The sequence below is a fragment of the Sus scrofa genome, chromosome 14 (genome assembly GCF_000003025.6).
Source record: "Sus scrofa isolate TJ Tabasco breed Duroc chromosome 14, Sscrofa11.1, whole genome shotgun sequence".
Taxonomy (NCBI): domain Eukaryota; kingdom Metazoa; phylum Chordata; class Mammalia; order Artiodactyla; family Suidae; genus Sus; species Sus scrofa.
In genome coordinates, this window is record NC_010456.5 from 80409856 (window position 1) to 80429326 (window position 19471).

The 19471-nt window shown below is 47.7% G+C and overlaps 1 protein-coding gene across 2 annotated transcripts in view; it reads right to left on the reverse strand.

Moving 5' to 3' along the window:
- Nucleotides 288-19471, reverse strand: part of POLR3A (RNA polymerase III subunit A) — a 61598-nt gene continuing 42414 nt past the window's right edge. Inside the window, exons 22-31 of one of the 2 annotated variants that reach the window (XM_001929360.6) lie at nucleotides 16043-16129; nucleotides 15873-15955; nucleotides 14446-14616; nucleotides 10086-10179; nucleotides 9808-9900; nucleotides 8419-8583; nucleotides 7768-7932; nucleotides 7443-7574; nucleotides 5731-5863; nucleotides 288-3870 (exon numbers count right to left, since the gene is read on the reverse strand). In XM_001929360.6, coding sequence (XP_001929395.1) covers nucleotides 3722-3870; nucleotides 5731-5863; nucleotides 7443-7574; nucleotides 7768-7932; nucleotides 8419-8583; nucleotides 9808-9900; nucleotides 10086-10179; nucleotides 14446-14616; nucleotides 15873-15955; nucleotides 16043-16129 — 1272 coding nt within the window. In that variant the 3' untranslated portion in view covers nucleotides 288-3721. The remainder of the gene's footprint in view (nucleotides 3871-5730; nucleotides 5864-7442; nucleotides 7575-7767; nucleotides 7933-8418; nucleotides 8584-9807; nucleotides 9901-10085; nucleotides 10180-14445; nucleotides 14617-15872; nucleotides 15956-16042; nucleotides 16130-19471) is intronic. The other variant, XM_013983365.2, reaches the window with a different exon arrangement.

Genomic DNA, 19471 nt, shown 5'->3' on the forward strand with positions numbered 1-19471 from the left:
GCAAAAATTCAAGAAAAATAATCATTACACAATGTAGGTTCAATCAGACATGGATCAATGTGAATACACATAAATAAACCCTAAAATAGAAACACAGCACTGTAATTTATCTAACTCCGACGCAGACCCTGAAAGACTCCAGAATACCTCTCCTGCCCCCAAAGTGCTAAACGAGGTGGCTGTAATGGAGCCAATCACTATTTTGATCCCATTTAACAAAAGATGGAAAAGGGGCCAAAGATGGGACAGACCACCAGTCAGAAATAAGCATTTGTTAATAGATGAGACAGAATTTAAATGTGCTTTTATTTCCTCCAGGATAAAATGCTACCCTTCCTTGAGCTCACTCTGCCCAGTACACTGCAGTCTGCTGAGTTCTGTGCTGGCACAGAGCCCAAGGCCGGGACAGGGCAGACTGAACATCAAGGGGAATTTTAACACTCACCCTTGAGCGGCACAGTGGGGATCCTGGAGGACGCCTTGCTCCCCACGTGAGGTGTGCTCCACCCAGGACCACGTGCTGGTCTGAACCTGATCCCCAGCCTGCACCCACTGTAGTCCCACAGGCTTGGCAGGGAGCACTCACCAAGGCAGGACGAGGATCCTGGAGGTGCTGCCTCTAATACTCAGAGCAGTGCACTGGGGCCATCATCTCTTCTCTCACTTCACTTATGTGTCACACACAGAGCACTGTGGGTGCTGGTGTTCCCTCTCGCCATCCAATTCCACCCTCTCTGGCCCTTATTTCCCAGGCCAGTTTTAAAGATGCCAGCCGTGTGGTTCTGTGGTAGGTTGGCAGGTTGAATGAGAGAAGCCGTCTGTGGTGAGGCTCCATGAGACAACTCTGAGTAAGTGTTAACCAACTCAATCATTTGTCTTAAACCAGGACAGCTCAGTTCAAAGACTGGGGTGGGAGGGGTCCTGAATATGAAAAGTGGCATGTTTTCACATCACTGACACTGTGAGAGAAGTTAGGTCAACCTCATGGGTGCAGGGAGACCATACGGCTGAACTAATTTTAATAAAATTTAAACCTGAGTATTGGTCAGAAATAACTCAGGTCAAGGAATTCCTGTCCTGGCTCAGTGGTAACAAACCTGACTAGTATCCAGGAGGATGAGGGTTCGATCTCTGGCCTCACTCAGTGGATTAAGGATCTGGCATAGCCGTGAGATGTGGTGTAGGTCACAGGTGTGGCTTGGATCCCTCATTGCTGTGGCTGTGGCACAAGCAGGCAGCTGCAGATCCTAGTCATGTGACCCCTAGCCTGGGAACTTCCATGTGCCATGGGTGAAGCCATAAAAAACAAAAACCAAACAAACAAAAAGAAATAACTCAGGTTGGAGTTCAGCAGAAACGAATCTGACTAGTATCCATGAGGACTCAAGTTCGATCCCTGGCCTCGCTCAGTGGGTTAAGGATCCAGCGTTGCCGTGAGCTGTGATATAGGTCACAGACATGGCTTGGATCCCTCGTTGCTGTGGCTGTGGCATAGGCTGGCCACAGCTCCTTTGGAGCCCTAGCCTGGGAACCTCCATATGCCACAGGTGCAGCCCTAAAAAGACAAAAACAAAAAAACGCCCCCTGAGGTCAAGAATTTCTAATTCAGAATCATGGTGCCATGGGAAAGAAAGTACTCATTCTAAACACAGACCCAAGAGCCAAGGTCATGCAAGTACCTTAGTAACGTTAACTCCGAACTTGGGGAATCAACTAGGGATTGGCCAAGAAACTTAAGTCAATTATATAAAATACTGCTTGAATTCTTTGAGCTTCCCCTACTTTTTCTTTGACCACATCCATCTCTTTAATCACCCAAACCATCTTCTCGCTCAACAACAGAGGCACATCTCTTTGGTGTGTTTCTCCCAGAGCCTTGACACAGAGATGAAGCGGCTGTCCTTTCAGAGGCAGACTTTCCTCCTCAAGTGCACAGAGACAGAAGTGGGTCAAAGCCCCCTTTTCACTATCATCTACCTCATCAGCAGCAGGTCATCTCACTTCCAAACAAGCAGCCTTGGATTGTCAATGCTCCCCTGGGAAGGAAGGAAGATCCAGACCGATAAACCTGGCTCTGGGCAGGGAAGGGAAGGACAGGCTCCTTGGAATGTTCTCCAAAGGGGGTGGAGCTACTGTAGCTTCTTTCTGACCCTGGGCCAATCCTAAGGAGCAAATTAAGTACAAAGAATCACCGTCTCCAAAAGCAAGCCCTTCTGCTCTCTAGAAAACCATCTGCGTATGTTTCTTTCCTAGGAGACCAGCTGTGTACGTTTCTTCTCTATGTTGCACAAAACCCCTTCATAAGCCTTGAAAAACCCATCAGCAGCGGTGCAGACGCTGGTAGAAGCCCAGGTAGGCGGGAGGTCATGGGTCTTCCCAGGATGCCCCGCTGGCTCTCTCCTCACAGTCTGATATGTACTTTTATTTTTGTCTTTTTAGGGCCACACTAGAGGCACATGGACGTTCCCAGGCTAGGGGTTGAATTGGAGCTGCAGCCACAGCGACACAGGATCCGAGCCGTATCTGTGACCTACACTGCAACTTGTGGCAATGCAGGATCCTTAACTCACTGAGCAAGGCCAGAGATCAAATCTGTGATGTGTGCTTTCTATTGCACAGTTTTCCTCTTTTTGGAGTCTGCTGTTGCCACCTGGGGCACACCCCCAGTTCCAGCTGACAACCACTCCTGTGCAGGACTCTGCCCTTCCTATCTGGGCAGCCAGCTCACCCCGCAGAGCTGGTGCCTGCCTGTATCCAAGTGGACCCTCTCCCGCCACTGCTCTGGAGCACTTTCTAGACCCTGAGTTCTGCACTTGTGCTGCATGCTCTCCAACTGCAAGAGGCAGGGCACACATGCACATGCCTCGGGGGGTATGGATACCACGGGGGGCCTGGACCAGCCTTACGCATCATTTCCATGTACACTGACAGGCACCATGTCAGTCATTCGGCCGGCCCCAAACTGGCAAGGCTTCTGTGGGCCATGAAGAACAGATCTGACTCCTGAGCCCCTCCATGGCAGTCGGAGGCAGACAAAAGGTGGGCGGTGGGCGGGGTGTCTGCAGAAGATGTTTCAGAGCAGTGTGGCCTCACAACAGTTACACTCAGTTACGAATCCTAGATAGTCCCATTTGCTTAACCAGTTTTTCCAGTGACACCATAAAGCTCATTTTCTTGGTTTCTATAGCTTCTTGGTTTCAAAAGTAAAACCAAAATAACAATAAAAACTCCAAATTCTTTGAACTGAACAATAAATAGTAGTAACAATATTTACATTAGCATATCACATTGGGAAATTCCAGCATGAGCAAGGAAAAGAAGAACCAAGATCGTGCCTTGGTCTTGGGGCCTAGACCTGGCTCCTGGTCAGGGTGGAGCACCTCTGAGAGCAGACGGATGGACTAGAGGTTAGAAGGAGCAGAGACGCCTGGCTGGGGCCTCCTTGCCTGTCCAGGGAGGTGGAGTGGGCAGGAGGTGCTGAGCTGTCCATAGATTAAAATTTCAACAAACAGACAAACCCTAGTTCTTTCCACCGTTGTGGTCGGGGTCACTAGGTGAGTTGTCTCCGGGGACAGTGGCATCTTCTCTGCCCACTGGCATGGTGGGATGGTGGGGCCTCAGTCCTGGGGAGCACAAAGCTCACGAGTCAGCTGCTGGCCTCGAGCCCCTTTCCCAGACAGGACAAGGAGCCAAGGTCAGGAAAAGTCCCCTCTTCCCTGGACTATGTGACAAGAGGGATGTGGAATTCATCTGTGTCGAAGATCAGAGGCCTCCTAGGAGGGCTCGGGTCCCTGTTGGCCTTGTGGAGCAGCTTGAAGAGCCCGGTTCCGATGTTCATGGGGATCCCCATGATGATGCATTCAGACACCCCTGAAACCAACCAGAAAGGAGATTAGAGAGCTACCTGATACACCAGTAGGTTTTCAGGACAGAAAGACTACCGACTTGGGAGTTAGAAACTGGGATTGGACCACCAGCACCACTACACATAGACGGGCTGAAGCTGGGTTGCTCGCTGGATGCATCTATGCCATGTGAAGGTCTGGCATGGTGTTCCCATTTGAGTTGGGGATTCTGCACCTGCACGAGGGGCAGCGCCTGCGCATAGCCCTACTGCTGACTCGGCAGTCGTCTCTCCATCTGAACCAAAGGCGCCTTTGTAAGCACGAAACTTAGCGAGGATACTGAATGCCACCCAGTGTTCCCTTAACTTAGGGCCTACAAGACAGGTGGATGGGACGATGGTGAGCAGATGCAAACCCCCTTGGAAATAGCAGCAGGTACTTGGTCCCTGTACTCAGGGGTTGTGGCAGGGCCAGGCTTCAGAGCAGCCCAAGCTTGGAGTCCACAGCCTGAATCAGAAACACTCAGAAGGCAGGGCTCTTGTACAGGGACAGGAGTAAGGCGATGGAGGGCACAGATTCTCCAAGCTCCCTTTCAGCTTTTCAAGAAGTAAATGTTGGGCTCTGTGGCAGGCCTGGTTCTACAACAAACAAGTGTGTACCTGCTATGTTCTGGGCTTTGTGCTATCAGGTGACCAGAGAGGCAAACAATCAGATTAAAACCAACACACAGTAAGGGTTGACACTGAGTTACAATATGTGACGGACCAGGAAGTGGGGGTGGGGTGACCATGCTGGGCCCCCTAAAGGCGTCAGTGGTAGAGAGAGGGTGGTGGGTGGGCCTGCAGCAGGGCAGCAGCCAAGACCAGGGCCCAGGTCCCAGCGTGGGGGGTGCTGGCTCTTAATCCTGTGGTCAAGCAGACTCGCCCCTTCTTTTGCCTTGGCCTTGCCCTTCCTCGGGCCCAATCTCTGCGCCCTTTTCTTTCTTTTCACCCTTCATTTTCTTAAAGAATTTTGTAGTTTCTCTTTTCCTCTATCTGTAGCCTGCAATCCGTGGGAAAGAAGAGTTTAAAATTTTAGGAGCAAAAACAGGCAATATACGACTGGGACTCTTGGTGGCAAATCCACACAAGGAGGTGAGGGGGAAATGGTCATGAGGAAGCAGAGCTCTGGTGGTGGGGGTGGTGACCAGGTTTGGCATCAGTGCTTAGGCTTGAAGAGTGTGTGACCCTGGCAGGGTCCTGAGCCCCAGCCCGTCATAAACCCCCAGCTCAGGCCACAGGGTACAGCAGGCACTCCGGGGTGGGGGGTGGGGGGTGGGCAGAGGTCCTGTTGTGACAGCTGCTCCTCCTGCTCCACCCCAGGCCCTGTCAGAGAGGTGCGTATGGTGGGAGATGAGGCCAGTGCAGGGCGAGACACAAATAGCAAGCAAGCTGGTTCCCTTGGCCTTCTCACCGTGGAGGCTTAATACCTACACCTCACTGATGGGCTGAGATACCACATTGCAACCCCCCCCCCCCAAACCCTAACCCTAACCCTAACCCTAACCCTAACCTTTGCTCAGGGAGTCAGGACAGTGGGAGTGCCTGGGGCAGGATCAGAGGGGCCGACTGCAATTCCAACAGCTAGAGAATTCCTACATGCCCAGAGGCGATCTCTTCTCTGTGTTGATAGAGAAGGCTCCTGATAGATGTGGGGAATGCTGTCAGTCAGTCAGGCTTTGGAGATAAAAGATCCATCAGCTGCAATTCTGTGACCTGTGACTTTATTCTTAAGCAAGTAAAAGCTCAGCCCCCTCAGTTTCTTTTCCTCCTGAGAAACCCTGGCCAAGGTCTAAGCTGTAAACAACAAAGGCCACCGGTGAGGCTGCCACAAACACAAAACCTACCACACACGGAGTCCTTCTGCCCAAAATAGGCAGCGTCAAAGAGGTGGTCGGCGGTCTTCTCAAAGGAGGCCAGCATCAGCACGCTCTCCTTCATCTTGGCCAGGCCAAATCTAGTAATGCCCAGGACTTCACCCTGCGCCAAGGGAGAGAATCAGAGTGGTGCTCCTGCCTCTCACTGAAACACACCCCTGACTCTCCTCAACAGGATAAGCAAAAATCAGCCAAGCCTTTCAAGTCACACTCTCAGGTGTAAATAGCACCCTAACAGCTATCTGTCCTCTGAGGCCATTAGCCACTGACAACATGGATCCTTACTTGTTTAGCCAGGTACCATTGGAACAAAGAATTAAGGTCTGAGAATTAGAATTAAAACTCTGACTTTAAAAATGCAGTACTTCCGGAAGTTCCCATTGTAGCGCAGTGGAAACGAATCTGACCAGTAACTACGAGGTTGCCGGTTCGATCCCTGGCCTTGCTCAGTGGGTTGAGGATCTGGCATTGCCTTAAGCTATGGCGTAGGCCACAAACATGGCTTGGATCCTGCATTGCTATGGCTCTGGCGTAGGCTGGCAATTGTACCTCCGATTCGACCCCCAGCCTGGGAACTTCCATATGCCGCGGGTGCGGCCCTAAAAAGTAAAGAAAAAAAATGGACTATTTCTAACACAACACTGTAAATCACCTATATACTTCAACTTTTTTTTTTTTTTTTCCTTTTTGGGAAATACTGAAACACTTCTTTTTTTTTTTTTTTTTTTTTTTTAAATGGCTGCGTATGGAAGTTCCTGGGTTAGGGGGTCAAATCAGAGCAGCAGCTGCCAGCCTACACCCCAGCTACAGCAATGTGGGATCTGAGCTGCACCTGCGACCTATGCTGTAGCTCACAGCAATGCTGGATCTTTAACCCACTGAGCGAGGCCAGGGATCCAACCCTCATTCTCCCGGATACTAGTCAGGTTCTTAACCTGCCGAGCCACAATGGGAACTCCAATAATTTTTTAAGAAAAGGATATACTTTTGAAAATGTTTCTTACGGCTCAAAGAACTCAAAACTCAAATAATTTAAAAGTCTCAATACAGGGAAAGAGTTCACACCCACTTTTACTGAAGCTACAGTAACATAATATATGGTTATAGAGTAAGACTGAAAAGGAAGATTTAAAAATGACAGCTTTCACTACAGGGCGTTAGGAAAGGGGTGATTTCTCCCAGCTAGTTTCTGAATTGTCTATAACACTAGTCACTAGTACAGTAAGCACTAGTCTGCACGTGGAGGCATCAGGCCTTACAAACTGATAGAGGGAGGACTTCTTTCGGGGAGGAGAGGAAAAAAAAAAAAAAAAAAAAACAACCAACCAACTTCAGTCCCCCTCAGATCACATTAACTTGTTCTTTACCTGGAAATGGCTACAAAACAAGTGTGATAAATGGGGTTTAACAGGGAATAAACCTCAGTTTGCCGTGGACGACTTGGGCTTTCGGCAATGGCTAGTTTCCTCTTTGGATAAACTTTCTAATAAGGACAAATGCCACAGTCTGTCCCCTGCCAGGAGGCTGCAATTCTCATGCTAGAATTTGACCAGCACACCCAGCCCGACCACCACACTTGGTGTTGGGGTGAGGGTGGTCCTCACAGCCGGGCACTCTGTCCCCCACAAGCTTCATGCTCCTGGGACCAGATCACGAAGCTCGCCACGAGGCTCCCCACGCACCTTGTAGGTCATAAGGTCAGAGAGCAGCATCACATGCCGCCGGTCAATGCTCATGCCGTGGTTGACCATCGTGTACTGGATTTCGTTGATGATGGTCGTCCGGGCAGCTTCGATGCCCAGAGTTTTCTCCACCTGTGGAGGCCAGGATGAGTGGAGGCAGCCACTTCCAGGCACCACCTGGCCTCCTCCGCCTGGCAGGTTCCTGGTACCCTGAGCCCTCCCCAGAGATGGAGCGAGGGGCAGTCTGTGGTGTAGACCCAGAACAAAGGGCAGGATAGGAGCAGTGCACTGGGACAACCGCAGGTGCCCCAGCCATGAGCAGTACCTCATAGGTGTTGTTGGAGGTGGTCTGGGTGCCCTTCACCCCATGGGTGGCCATGACTGCCCGCAGGTTGTCACCCTCCACCAGGAGCTTGTACTTCTCCTTTCCGCTCTGCTCGTCAATGTGGATGACAGCTCGGGACACCTCTGGGATGCCCTGCACCACCACCTGGACTCCGAGATACAGAAGGCTAGAGAACCCAAAGTGCCCACAGCCCCACCCACCCGGTAGCCTCGGAACCACAGCAGTGGTGAGAACTGGGAACGTCTGGGCCTGGGTGCGTGACCTTGATCACCCTGTTTCTCCGTGGTGACTACCAATAACATGCCAGGATGGGCCATGCCTGAGCGCTGCTCTCGGGGTGGGGGAAAGCAGGAGTTCAGGGGACCGTGCTCTCCTACCAGCAGTTTTATGAGAGAACAGAGAGAAGCCAAACAGGCAGAGCTGGTGAGGCAGCTCCAAGAGGGAAATCCAAACCTGCCTGGTTCCTGGGGATGTGGCAAAGAAACAGGGCCACCCTCAGTCTCAGCAATGACAAAGCCCAGTGGCCCCCTGACACCTGGATCTGGAGGTTGGAGGTACTCGCGGTCCTTCCCTTTATGCATCTCCAGGGCTTAGGCCTCATGGGGTCCTGAGGAGGTGATTCCATCTCACCTTGGGGAGATCCTCCTTCAGAAACTGCAGAACGTAGTACATGGAGCTCTTGCTGTTCTCTCGGGGGGTGACACATACCACAGCCTCACCGTGGACCGCCACGTCGCCAGGCTTCACTCGGAGCTTGGACATGCAGATGGAATACCTCACCGTCTCAGCGTTCACCTGCGAGGGGCCAGGTACCCAGGTTGTTACTGAAGATGTTATTAAGAGGTATGGTTCCAGTATTTCCTGGTCTTTTTGCATCACTGCCCCTCTAAGAAGCCTTTTTAGTCATTTTCCCCCAATCTCTCTGCTCACCATGACATTTTTTCTTTCTTTTTTCTTTGTCTTTTTATACACCTGTGGCATATGGAGGTTCCCAGGCTAGGGGTGAATCGGAGCTGTAGCTGTTGGCCTATATCAAAGCCACAGCAATGCCAGATCCTAGTTGCATCTGTAACCTGCACCGTAGCTCGCAGCAACACTGGAACACTGAAAGAGGCCTGGGATCGAACCAGCATCCTCATGGATTCTAGTTTGGTTCTTAACCTGCTGAGCCATTACAGTGTATTTTTATGTACTGCCTACTTTGTTCATTAAAAGTCTACATCCCCCAATTCCCCCCTTTCTCCACTGAAAATGAATGGTCAATTCGTGGCAATAGGCATTCGGGCCTTCCTTGGAGGCAGGCGGTGAGACCAGGACAATTTAAGACAGCAGTGAAGCCTCCTCTTCACCTGACTTTTCACCACAATAGCTGGGGAGCTGCAATCCCTGATACAGCCCAGCTGTTTTGGTAGAGGAGTTGTGAGGCAGGCTAGAGAAATCCCCAACCTGGAGAAATGGCTGCTCAATTCTGGAATCAACTGTCATATGGACAATGCATTTACTTGGTACTTAAAGGAATGGGCTGACAGGCTGAGTGAAGGAAAGAAAGAGGAAGGTGCTAGGAAGTTACTCAGTTTGTACCACTGCTTCAATCTATCTGTGAGCAAGGCTGATAACCTTTCCATTGTTATCTATACATAAACGTAAATAATAATAAGCCAGCTCAATCCACCCACCCAAAAACATTTCCTGAGCCAGTCAGGTGCTATGCTGGGGGCTCACAGGTAAGACACTGCTGGCACCATGGTCCTTCCAGATGCTATAATGCTGTGTCAGAGCATTATTGTGGCCTGCACAAAACCGTCACCGATTTCCTGTGTCTCTAGACGGCAACACAGGGTCAGGTGTGGAGAGAGAATATGAGGGAATGACAGGCTCACACAGAACAGACACTGAGTGAAAGCTCTGGGCCTCTGCAGGGCTTCTCCTGCTTTGCACAGCTCCTGCCCTAGTTTATCAGCGCCTCTCTTGGGACTAACAGAGGATGATTTCCTCCACACATTTAATTATGTGACTCACTTCCAGTCTCAGAAGTCTGATCCGTTCCAGGGAGAGCTTGATGAGAATAAAGCAATCGTCAGGAAGAAAGACCTCTTCAATATACTCCGAAATCTGTGGTGTCAAAAGATGAGAATGTTCAGTCACTTTCCCTGTCCTCAGCATACAAGGCTTGTGCTCTTTCTTAGAGACACAGAGTGGTGTGGACATCCTGATGGGTAAATCCACTACAAGTGGTTCTTACACTTCCTAGAAACAATGCTGGTTTAGTTTCCTCATTAAGAGGGATTCCTTCTTACCTCCCCCAAGAGGGTTTTCTCAATCCTCCCTTTCACGAGGCGAGCGTAATCTGCATCGTCATCCTTGTCCAGCTGGGCTGTGATGATTGGCGTGCTGTGGGCAGTAAGAGTAAATGATTATAGCACAAGGAAGGAGGCTGTTTTGTTAAGCCCGGGTACCACTCAGAATTGTAACATTAACAGCAACTGTAATTCATCGGGCATTTACAGCTGCCGGGCACGCTGCTGAGGGCTTCGCGTACATTCTCACTTAGATTTACTATTTTTGGAGCTCATGAGCAGCCCATGCTGTCAGTGAACAAGTGACTTCCAGAAAATTCTTCCTGGCCAAGTCAAACTACCTCTTCCTCTTTGGTCCTAATCAGTAGTTATTTCCGTTCTGTTCCCTGAGTAAATTGCCCTTTGTGTGCTATAGCCTCCTCCATCCCCACCCCCACTCCTATAATCTCCCCTCCAGTACACCTACCTCCTGTTCCTCCAACCACCAGCCAGTAGCTCCTATCCTCACTGTCCTGGATGGCACTCCTGGGAGATGTGACCTACCTAGAAGATGCAGGTGGAGCTCCTGCCACCCAGGACATCTGCACGTGGTATTCCAGAACCAGGTACAGTTTTCTTTAATGCTATTTATTGTCATTTCATTAGATTCAGATCATATGTGAACCATGATTTTGTCACCGAATGCATTATCAGGTATTTCTGTCTCTTCTAGTCTCACATCACCTACAAATCCTATCATGAAAGCACCTTTTTGGGGAGTGGGGGTCACGGCCCAAGTGACAGACACATCAGTCAGGCCTAGTGAGGCTGGGAATAATAACATCAAAAGGATGAAATCTACACTGACACATGGCTCCAACCTTCCCAGGAATTTTTCTTTTTAATGTTTTTCCCTTTCATGTGACTTGTGGCCACAAAGAACCATGGTTTCAACATATCTCAACATAATAAAAGCCATTTATGGAGTTCCCGTCGTGGCGCAGTGGTTAACGAATCCGACTAGGAACCATGAGGTTGCGGGTTTGATCCCTGGCCTTCTTCAGTGGGTTAAGGATCCGTCGTTGCTGTAGGCTGTGGTGTGGCTTGCAGATGCGGCTTGGATCCTGCATTGCTGTGGCTCTGGTGTAGGCTGGTGGCTACAGCTCCGATTAGATCCCTAGCCTGAGAACCTCCATATGCCTCGGCAGCGGCTCAAGGAAAGGCAAAAAAATAAAACGAACAAACAAAAACATAATAAAAGCCATTTATGACAAACCCACAGCAAATATAATACTCAATAGAGAAAAGCTGAAAGCCTTCCCACTAAAATCTGGAACAAGGCAAGGATGCCTACTCTCACCACTTCTCTTCAACATAGTACTGGAAGTTCTAGCCATAGCAGTCAGACAAGAAAAGGAAATAAAAGGTACTCAGACTGGTAGGGAACAGGTAAAATTGTCATTATATGTGGATGACATGCTATTGTATGTAGAAAACCCTAAAGATTCTACTAAAAAAACACTAGAATTGAATAAAAAAATTAAGAAAGGTAGCAAGATGTAAGATTAACATACATAAACTGGCTGCATTTTTTTAACACTAAAAATGAAATATCAGAAAGGGAATGTAAACAATCCTTTTTTTTAAATCACATTAAAAAAAAAATCCAAAAAGCTAACAAAAAAACAATTTAGGAATAAACCTGACCAAGGAGGTGAAAGGTTTGTATACTGAGAACTACAAAACAATAAAGGAAATGAAAGATGACTTAAAGAAATGGAAAGATATGTCCAACTCTTGGACTGAAGAAATAATACTGAGAATGGTCATACTACCTAAGGCAAAGTACAGAGTTAATGTAATCCTTACCAAATTACCCATGATCTTTTTCACAGAACTAGAGCAAATAATCCCAAAATTTATTTGGAACCATAAAAGACTCAGAATTGCCAAAGTAATCCTTAAGAAAAAGAACAAAGCAGGAGGCATTAACTCTTTCAGAGTTTAGATAATTCTACAAAGCTACAGTAATCAAAACAGTGTGTTATTGGCACAAAAACAAACATATCAGTAGAACAGAACAGAGAGCCCAGAAATAAACTCACACATTGATGGCCAATTAATCTTCAACAAAGGAAGCAAGAGTATACAATGGGGAAAGGACAGCCTCTTTGGCAAGTGGTGCTGGGAAAACTGGACAGCAGCATGTAAATCAATGGAATCAGAACAAAACCTCATACCACACACAAAAATAAACATAAAATGGCTTAAAGACTTAAAGACATACTTCAAAACTTCTAGAAGAGAATATAGGCAAAACATTCTCTGACATAAATGGTACCATTGTTTTCTTAGGTCAGTCTCCTAAGGCAGTAGAAATAAAAGCAAAAATACACAAATGGATCTAACAAACTTATAAGCTTTTGCACACCAAAGAAAATCATAAATAAAACATAAAGACAACCAAGGGACTGGGAGAAAATATGTGCAAAGATGAGACCAAGAAGGGCTTAATTTCCAAAATATACAAATAGCTCATACCACTCAATAAAAAAGACAAACAACTCAATTGAAAAATGGGCAGAAGACCTAAACAGACATTTCTCCAAAGAAGACATACATGTGGCCAATAGGCACATGAAAAGATGCTCATTGTTTCTAATTATTAGAGGAATGCAAATCATAACTACAATGAGGTACCACTTCACATGGGTTAGAATGGCAATCATTTAAAAGTCTACAGGAGTTCCCTAGTGGCTCAGTGGATTAAGGATCTGGCATTACTGCTGTGGCTCTGGTTACTCCTGTTGCACAAGTCTGATCTCTGGCCCGAGAATTTCTGCATGCCACAAGTGTGGCAAAAAAAAAAAAGTCTACAAATAATAAATGTTGGAGAGGGTATGGAGAAAAGGGAACCCTTTCGGTTTCTGTTGTGGCTCAGTAATAATGAAACTGACTAGTATCCATGAGGATGTGGCCTCACTCAGTGGGTTAAGGACACTGCATTGCCATGAGCTGTGGTGTAGGTCACAGAGGTGGCTCGAAACCTGTATTGCTGTGGCTGGCAGCTGCACTTCCGATTTGACCCCTAGCCTGGGAACTTCTGTAGGCCACAAGTGCAGCCCTAAAAAGAAAAAAAAGGAAACCCTCTTAAACTGTTGGTGGGAACGTAAACTGGCACAGCCACTACAGAAAACAATATAGAGGTTCCTCAAAAATCTATTTTTTAAAAAATTTTATTTATTTATTTATTTATTGTCTTTTTAGGGCCGCACCTGTAGCACATGGAGGTTCCCAGGCTAGGGGTCGAATTGGAGCTATAACTGCCGGCCTATGCCACAGCCTCAGCAACGCCAGATCCGAGCTGTGTCTGCGACCTACACCACAGCTCAAGGCAATGCTGGATCCTTAACCCACTTTTCGAGGCCAGGGATTGAACCCATACCTCATGGTTCCTAGTTGGATTCGTTTCCGCTGCACCATGACGGGAACTCCATCTCAAAAATCTAAATAAAAAGTTGCCATATGGTCCACTAATCCCACTCCTGGGCATATATCTGAACAAAATTCTAATTTAAAAAGATACACACACCCCTATGTTTATTTTAGGGCAGCACTATTTACAATAGCCAAGACATAGAAAACAACCTAAATGTCCATCAACAGAGGAATGGATAAAGAAGCTGTGGTACATATATACAGTGGAATACTACTCAGCCGTAAAAAGAACAAAATAATGCCATCTGCAGCAACATGGATAGATCTGGAGATCATTCTAAGTCAGTCAGACAAAGACAAATAGCAAATGATGTTGCTTACACGTGGAATCTAAAATATGACACAAACGAACCTCTCTGCAGAACAGAAACAGACTCACAGACATAGAGAACAGACTTGTGGTTGCTAAGGGGGAGGGTGAGGAGGAGTGGGAGAGGGAAGGATTGGAAGTTTGGGATTAGTAGATGCAAACTATTACATTTAGGATGGATAAACAACAAGGTCCTACTGTATAGCACAGGGAACTATATATTCAATATCCTGTGATAAACCATCATGAAAGAATATAAATGAAAAAGATTATATATATAAAACCGAGTCACTGCTACACAGCAATTAACACAACACTGTAAACCAATTATACTCCAATAAAATTATAAACAGCCATGGCTTTAGTTTTTATTCTATTCTATCTAGTTTGGACTTTTTTTTTTTTTCCCCAGTTTAGGTGTTTTATAAGCCGAGATATGATTAACACAAGCACGGTCACTCGGCGGTTGAGATACTGCCCATTAGTGGATCGCACACACAGGTGACAAGACAAACAGTGTTTCTCAAGGAACGTGATAATAAGTGAGTGTGAGAACAAGAGGGATTCGGACACCTGATGGCTTTGGAAGCGTTGATGATCTCTTTGATGCGGGGGACGCCCAGGGTGATGTTCATGGAGGCCACACCAGCAAAGTGGAAAGTCTTCAGGGTCATCTGGGTGCCTGGCTCACCAATGCTCTGGGCACAAAGTGCACCCACCGCAGAACCCGGCTCCATCTGTGCCCTGGAAGGACAAAACAGAGATGAAAAATCCAGTCAAACTGCTAAGGAGGAGTTCCTGTCATGTCTTAGTGGAAACAAATCTGACTGGACTTCTGAATCTGACTGGTATTCATGAGGACGCAGGTTTGATCCCTGGCCTCGCTCAGTGGGTTAAGGATCTGGCGTTGCCGTGAGCTGTGGTGTAGGTCGTAGATCTGGCATTGCTGTGGGGCTATAGCTCTGAATCAACCCCTAGCCTGGGAACCTCTATATGCTGCAGGTGAGGCCCTGAAAAAAAAAAAAAAAAAAACCCCAAACAACAAACTGCTAAGGAGATGGGGATGAATGTATGGCGTGGGGAATACAGTTAATAATGGTGTAATACCTTTGTATGGTAACAGATGGTAACCAAACTCATCATGATGATAAGTAATGTAGAGAAATTCTCGGTCACCATGTTGTTCACCTGAAACTTACATAGTGGTGTAGGTCAGCTATCCTTCAAGTAGAAAAACAAAACTCAAACCCCCAAAACTGCTGGGGAGGCTTCTGATATCTATTTTCAACAGAAAAAATACAGATGTTATCAGGGTCAGGAGGAAGTCACAGTCACAGGTGCACACGGGGGCACGAGATGCTCAGAGGGGGCTGATGATGACAGTGAATTCTGTGTGGCTACTTTATTTTTGTTTGTTTTGTCTTTTTGTCTTTTTAGGGCCGCACCTGAAGCGTATGGAGGTTCCCAGGCTAGAGGTCGAATCAGAGCTGTGGCTGCCGGCTTATGCCAAAACCGTGGCAACGCAAAATCTGAGCTGTGACTATGAACTACACCGCAGCTCATGCAACTCGAGATCCGTAACCCACTGAGCAAGGCCAGGGATTGAACCCGTGTCCTCATGGATGCTAGTCAGGTTCGTTAATAGCTGAGCCACAACGGGAACCCCCCTGCGTGGCTACGTGTGGTCAGTGTGGGAGGACTGGAGAGGATCTGCTAACAGATGATGGTACAGAAGGTGGAAGAGCAGCTGCCACCTGCCAAATACATCAGTACTCTCTCTGTGGGGAGAGGACCCTTGGAAATTTCTTTGCAATTTTTTCACATCTTGGAGCACCTGGCCTGTCTGACCACCAGAGTCCCCAGAGAAGACGTGACAGAACCTGCTAGATGCTGGCAGTTGGCAAGCGCTATAAGTGCAGTATTTTGTTTCCTGAGGACACAGGAAGGCTATAAGGGAGCCACATGACTGCCCAGCTGTCTAAGACAAGCAGCATTCTTACCTCATGTACTTGTCCCTACACGTCTCTAGAAACTTTTCTATTTGGGTAGGGGTGATCCGGTCCAACTGGTACAGTACACGGGGCTGGAAGAACAGAGGCCAAGTGCAGAGTCAGGACCAGCCGCACAGGAAAATACCCCTTTATCCTGACATGTCTGGGAAGGCCGTTACCTCTGTCGTGCCGTTATCATTGATGCCATATTTATCCCTGGTTTTCTTGATCTTCTCAGAAACCCCCTTAATGAATTTTTTTATTTCCTGAAAGATTACACAGCAAACATCAGACATACATTTCTCAGTAATTTGGAGGATGTGATTTGTTTTATAAATTTCAGTCATGTAAGGAGTCCGTCCTTTTTAGTGGCAGCTAAACGTGACACTATAAAGGATACGACAGGGATACAGGTTCTATTACAAAATGTTTTTCCAAGGAACATGACATACCACCCACACCCTGGACACAGCATTCCCTGCTTTAGGTGTTTCTAAGGCCTTTCTTTTTACTCTGATGATGCTTTGTATGTGCTGTGGCCCTAACACAGCATGTGGGAGTGACAGCAGGATAGCCCTGCCCCCTGCTGTGCTCTCTTCTGCTCCCTGGCACACAGGCTGATGCTCACATGCACGCAGCCCAGAGTAACGGCAATTGTACTTTTGGTCTCACACTGATACATTTTTGAGGGTTTCTTCTGAACCTGTTCTGGTCAACTTAAATACTACAAAGCATGGCTTTGTAGACACCATGTACACTGCAAAACACTTGTTTTGAGCTTGCTTGCATTTCAAAGGAAACACTCCCGAGTCCCAGCTTTGTCTCTGCCCCTCGCCTCTCACCACTCCCCCATCTCATGCGCCCTCCCTTTCCACACACAATCTGATCAGAACTCCCTGAGGCCTCCAGGAAACCACTCTCAAAGCTGGAAATGAAACATCAGCATATCTGCTATTCCCACTGTATTTAAGAACAGCACTCTAAGCCCTGGGATGATGACAAAATGGAGCAAGGAAGGTGAAAAGCACATCCTTTGAGGGACCCACAGGGCAGGGCTGTAAACGACAGGCCTAAATTCTCCGGCGATCTCTCTAGGGGTAAAAGCAACTGCTTTACAGTCTATAGTATTTCTGTGAATTCACCAGGCTCATGGTCACACCTAGAACTGGAACTAGCCAGCATCTCCTCTCCAGGTGCTTGTCCTGAGAGGGTGTGTTGTGCTTCAGTGAATTGCACCCATCGACATCCTGCTGCCAGGGGTCACACATCAAGCACCATGGGACCGACTGTGAAGGCACTTCTCAGGGGAGCTGATGGCACACACCATGCAGTAGCAGCATCCTTCAGAGGCCACTGTCAGGCAGTCCTGGGTGCCACCAATCTGTTGCTCTGGTTTGACCCAGGCACGTTTCTGAGAACATGGGAAAAGGTGGGTAGGCTGCACTTCCCCTCAGCAGCCCTCAGGGACATGGTACTTTCCTCAGTGACTCCAGACAAAATGCGGCGGTGGCAGGGGGATTCTGGTTGACTACAGGCTTCCAGCTGCTCTGTGTGGACAGACCAGTTGGCGGGCCCAAAGGTGGACTGCATGCTGTAGTGGCTACAAAACCTTAAGAGGTCTTGTTTCTTAATTCCGAGGATGGCTGAGGGGCCCCAAGGAGCACACCAGCGTGTCTGCTGTAGTCTACTCAGTCTGTAATGCATAGCTGTACATATCTAATATTTTGTCTGACACAAATGTTTCAAAAAGCAGACTGAACCAGGAGCCCACTTTTGCAAAACTGAATGCTATAAAACACCTACAGAGTGCTTAACACTTGACTGGCAGGGTTTTATCCTAACATTGCAGAAATAAACCTCTTTAGCCTTCCACAGACCCTTGAGTAATTTCTAGTTACTATCTTTCTTTTCATTTTTTTTTTGCTTTTTAGGACTGCACTCACGGCATATGGAGACTCCCAGGCTTGGGGTCGAATAGGATCTACAGCTGCTGGCCTACACCATAGCCTTAGCAACACAGGATCCGAGCAATGCCAGATCCTTAATCCACTGAGCAAGGCCAGGGGTTGAACCCGAAACCTCAAGGTTCCTAGTCAGGTTCGTTTCCACTGCTCCATGATGGGAGCAGTTACTATCTAGTTACTATCTTTCCTGAAAGCAAACCACTAAAACTTGGGTCCGCACAGTCCATGTTCAGCCTGGCAAGCCCGCCTTGCGGGGTGGCAGGGCCCTGGCTCCACCTCTTTAGAGTGGTGAGCACTCGGGCAGAATGAGGTCAGGGGCTTGGGCAAGGCGACGGGCCTCAATACAAAGTCAAATGCCTTCTCCACATTCTGCTCTAGGGCAGCGTTTTTGTGCGATGTTGTTTTTACCCTGTGGGAATTTCAGTCTGTATCCCAGGAGCCTAGTGATCAAGGGGCTGCGTGGGTAAGAATCCATCCCACCTCGCCTGTCCCTTGCTCATGAACACAGGTTTCCCAGGGCTGTCCTTGTCGGTCAGATCTCTTCACTGACAACGTGTGGAAATACATGGAGAGTGACTGTGCCACTTAGCCATCATTCTACACAAAAAGGACTTTTAGTTAAGAAAGGACTTGTTTTTAATTTACAAGAATTTGACTTTTTTTTTGTCTTTTTAGGGCTGCGCCCATGGCATACAGAGATCCACTCAGAGCTGTAGCTGCGGGCCTACTCCACAGCCACAGCCATGCCGGATCCTTAACCCACTAAGTGAGGCCAGGGATCGAACCTATGTCCTCATGGATACTACATTGTTTCTGCTGAGCCACGACGGGAACTCCCCGACAGTTTTTAAGACTCTTTTTAAAGAGAAACTCTCCAGGATTACCCATTAATTAATTACAGGTTTGAGGCCACACTTTTAGATACAGTTAGTTACACAAAACAAAGGAAATTTGAGTCAGAGAGGGCAGTGGAACAATCTCTCCTGGTGTCGCTTTGCCTAAAAGTGGGATTCTTCAAAGGTGATAATACCCACTACCACTTAATTTTTCCTCTACATCATTTGGTATTAAGAGCCTCCTTCACATGGATGACTTCCTCCCTGAACCTCTTGCCTAGCTGTGGTTGTGCCCTTAAGGGTGAGCTTCTGAAAGCCCTCTTGGCCCAGATGGTGCTATCTGATGTTCAAGGCTGCCCTACTTGTTGGCACAGGGAAACTGGAGCCAGAGCCCATGGCTAAGCAGACCCAGGTGATTTTCATGTGAGAAATCCATACACACAGGCAGTAAAGAGCACACACTTCAAATGTTGCCCAGCTCAGGTGCTGGAAATGACAGCTTTTAGCTTACCACCCCACAGACATGCAACCAGTGGCTTTGCTAAAAAGAGTGACTTCCCTTACATAAGAGTTAGGGCAGGTATTATGGAAGTTAGGTCAAAAGGAAAAAGACTCACTTTTTGGAAATGAAAACTGAAATAAAGCTACTAAGAATTCAGTGAAATCATCCAGAGCATACTCAGGGAACTCAGAACACGGCAACTGGCAAGCAATTAATCACACGACTAACCAGCAGTTAACTTTTACACTCATTCGTGAGCACAGGTGTCTGCCTGTGGCAGGGTTGGGCCTCAAAGCCACCAAGGAG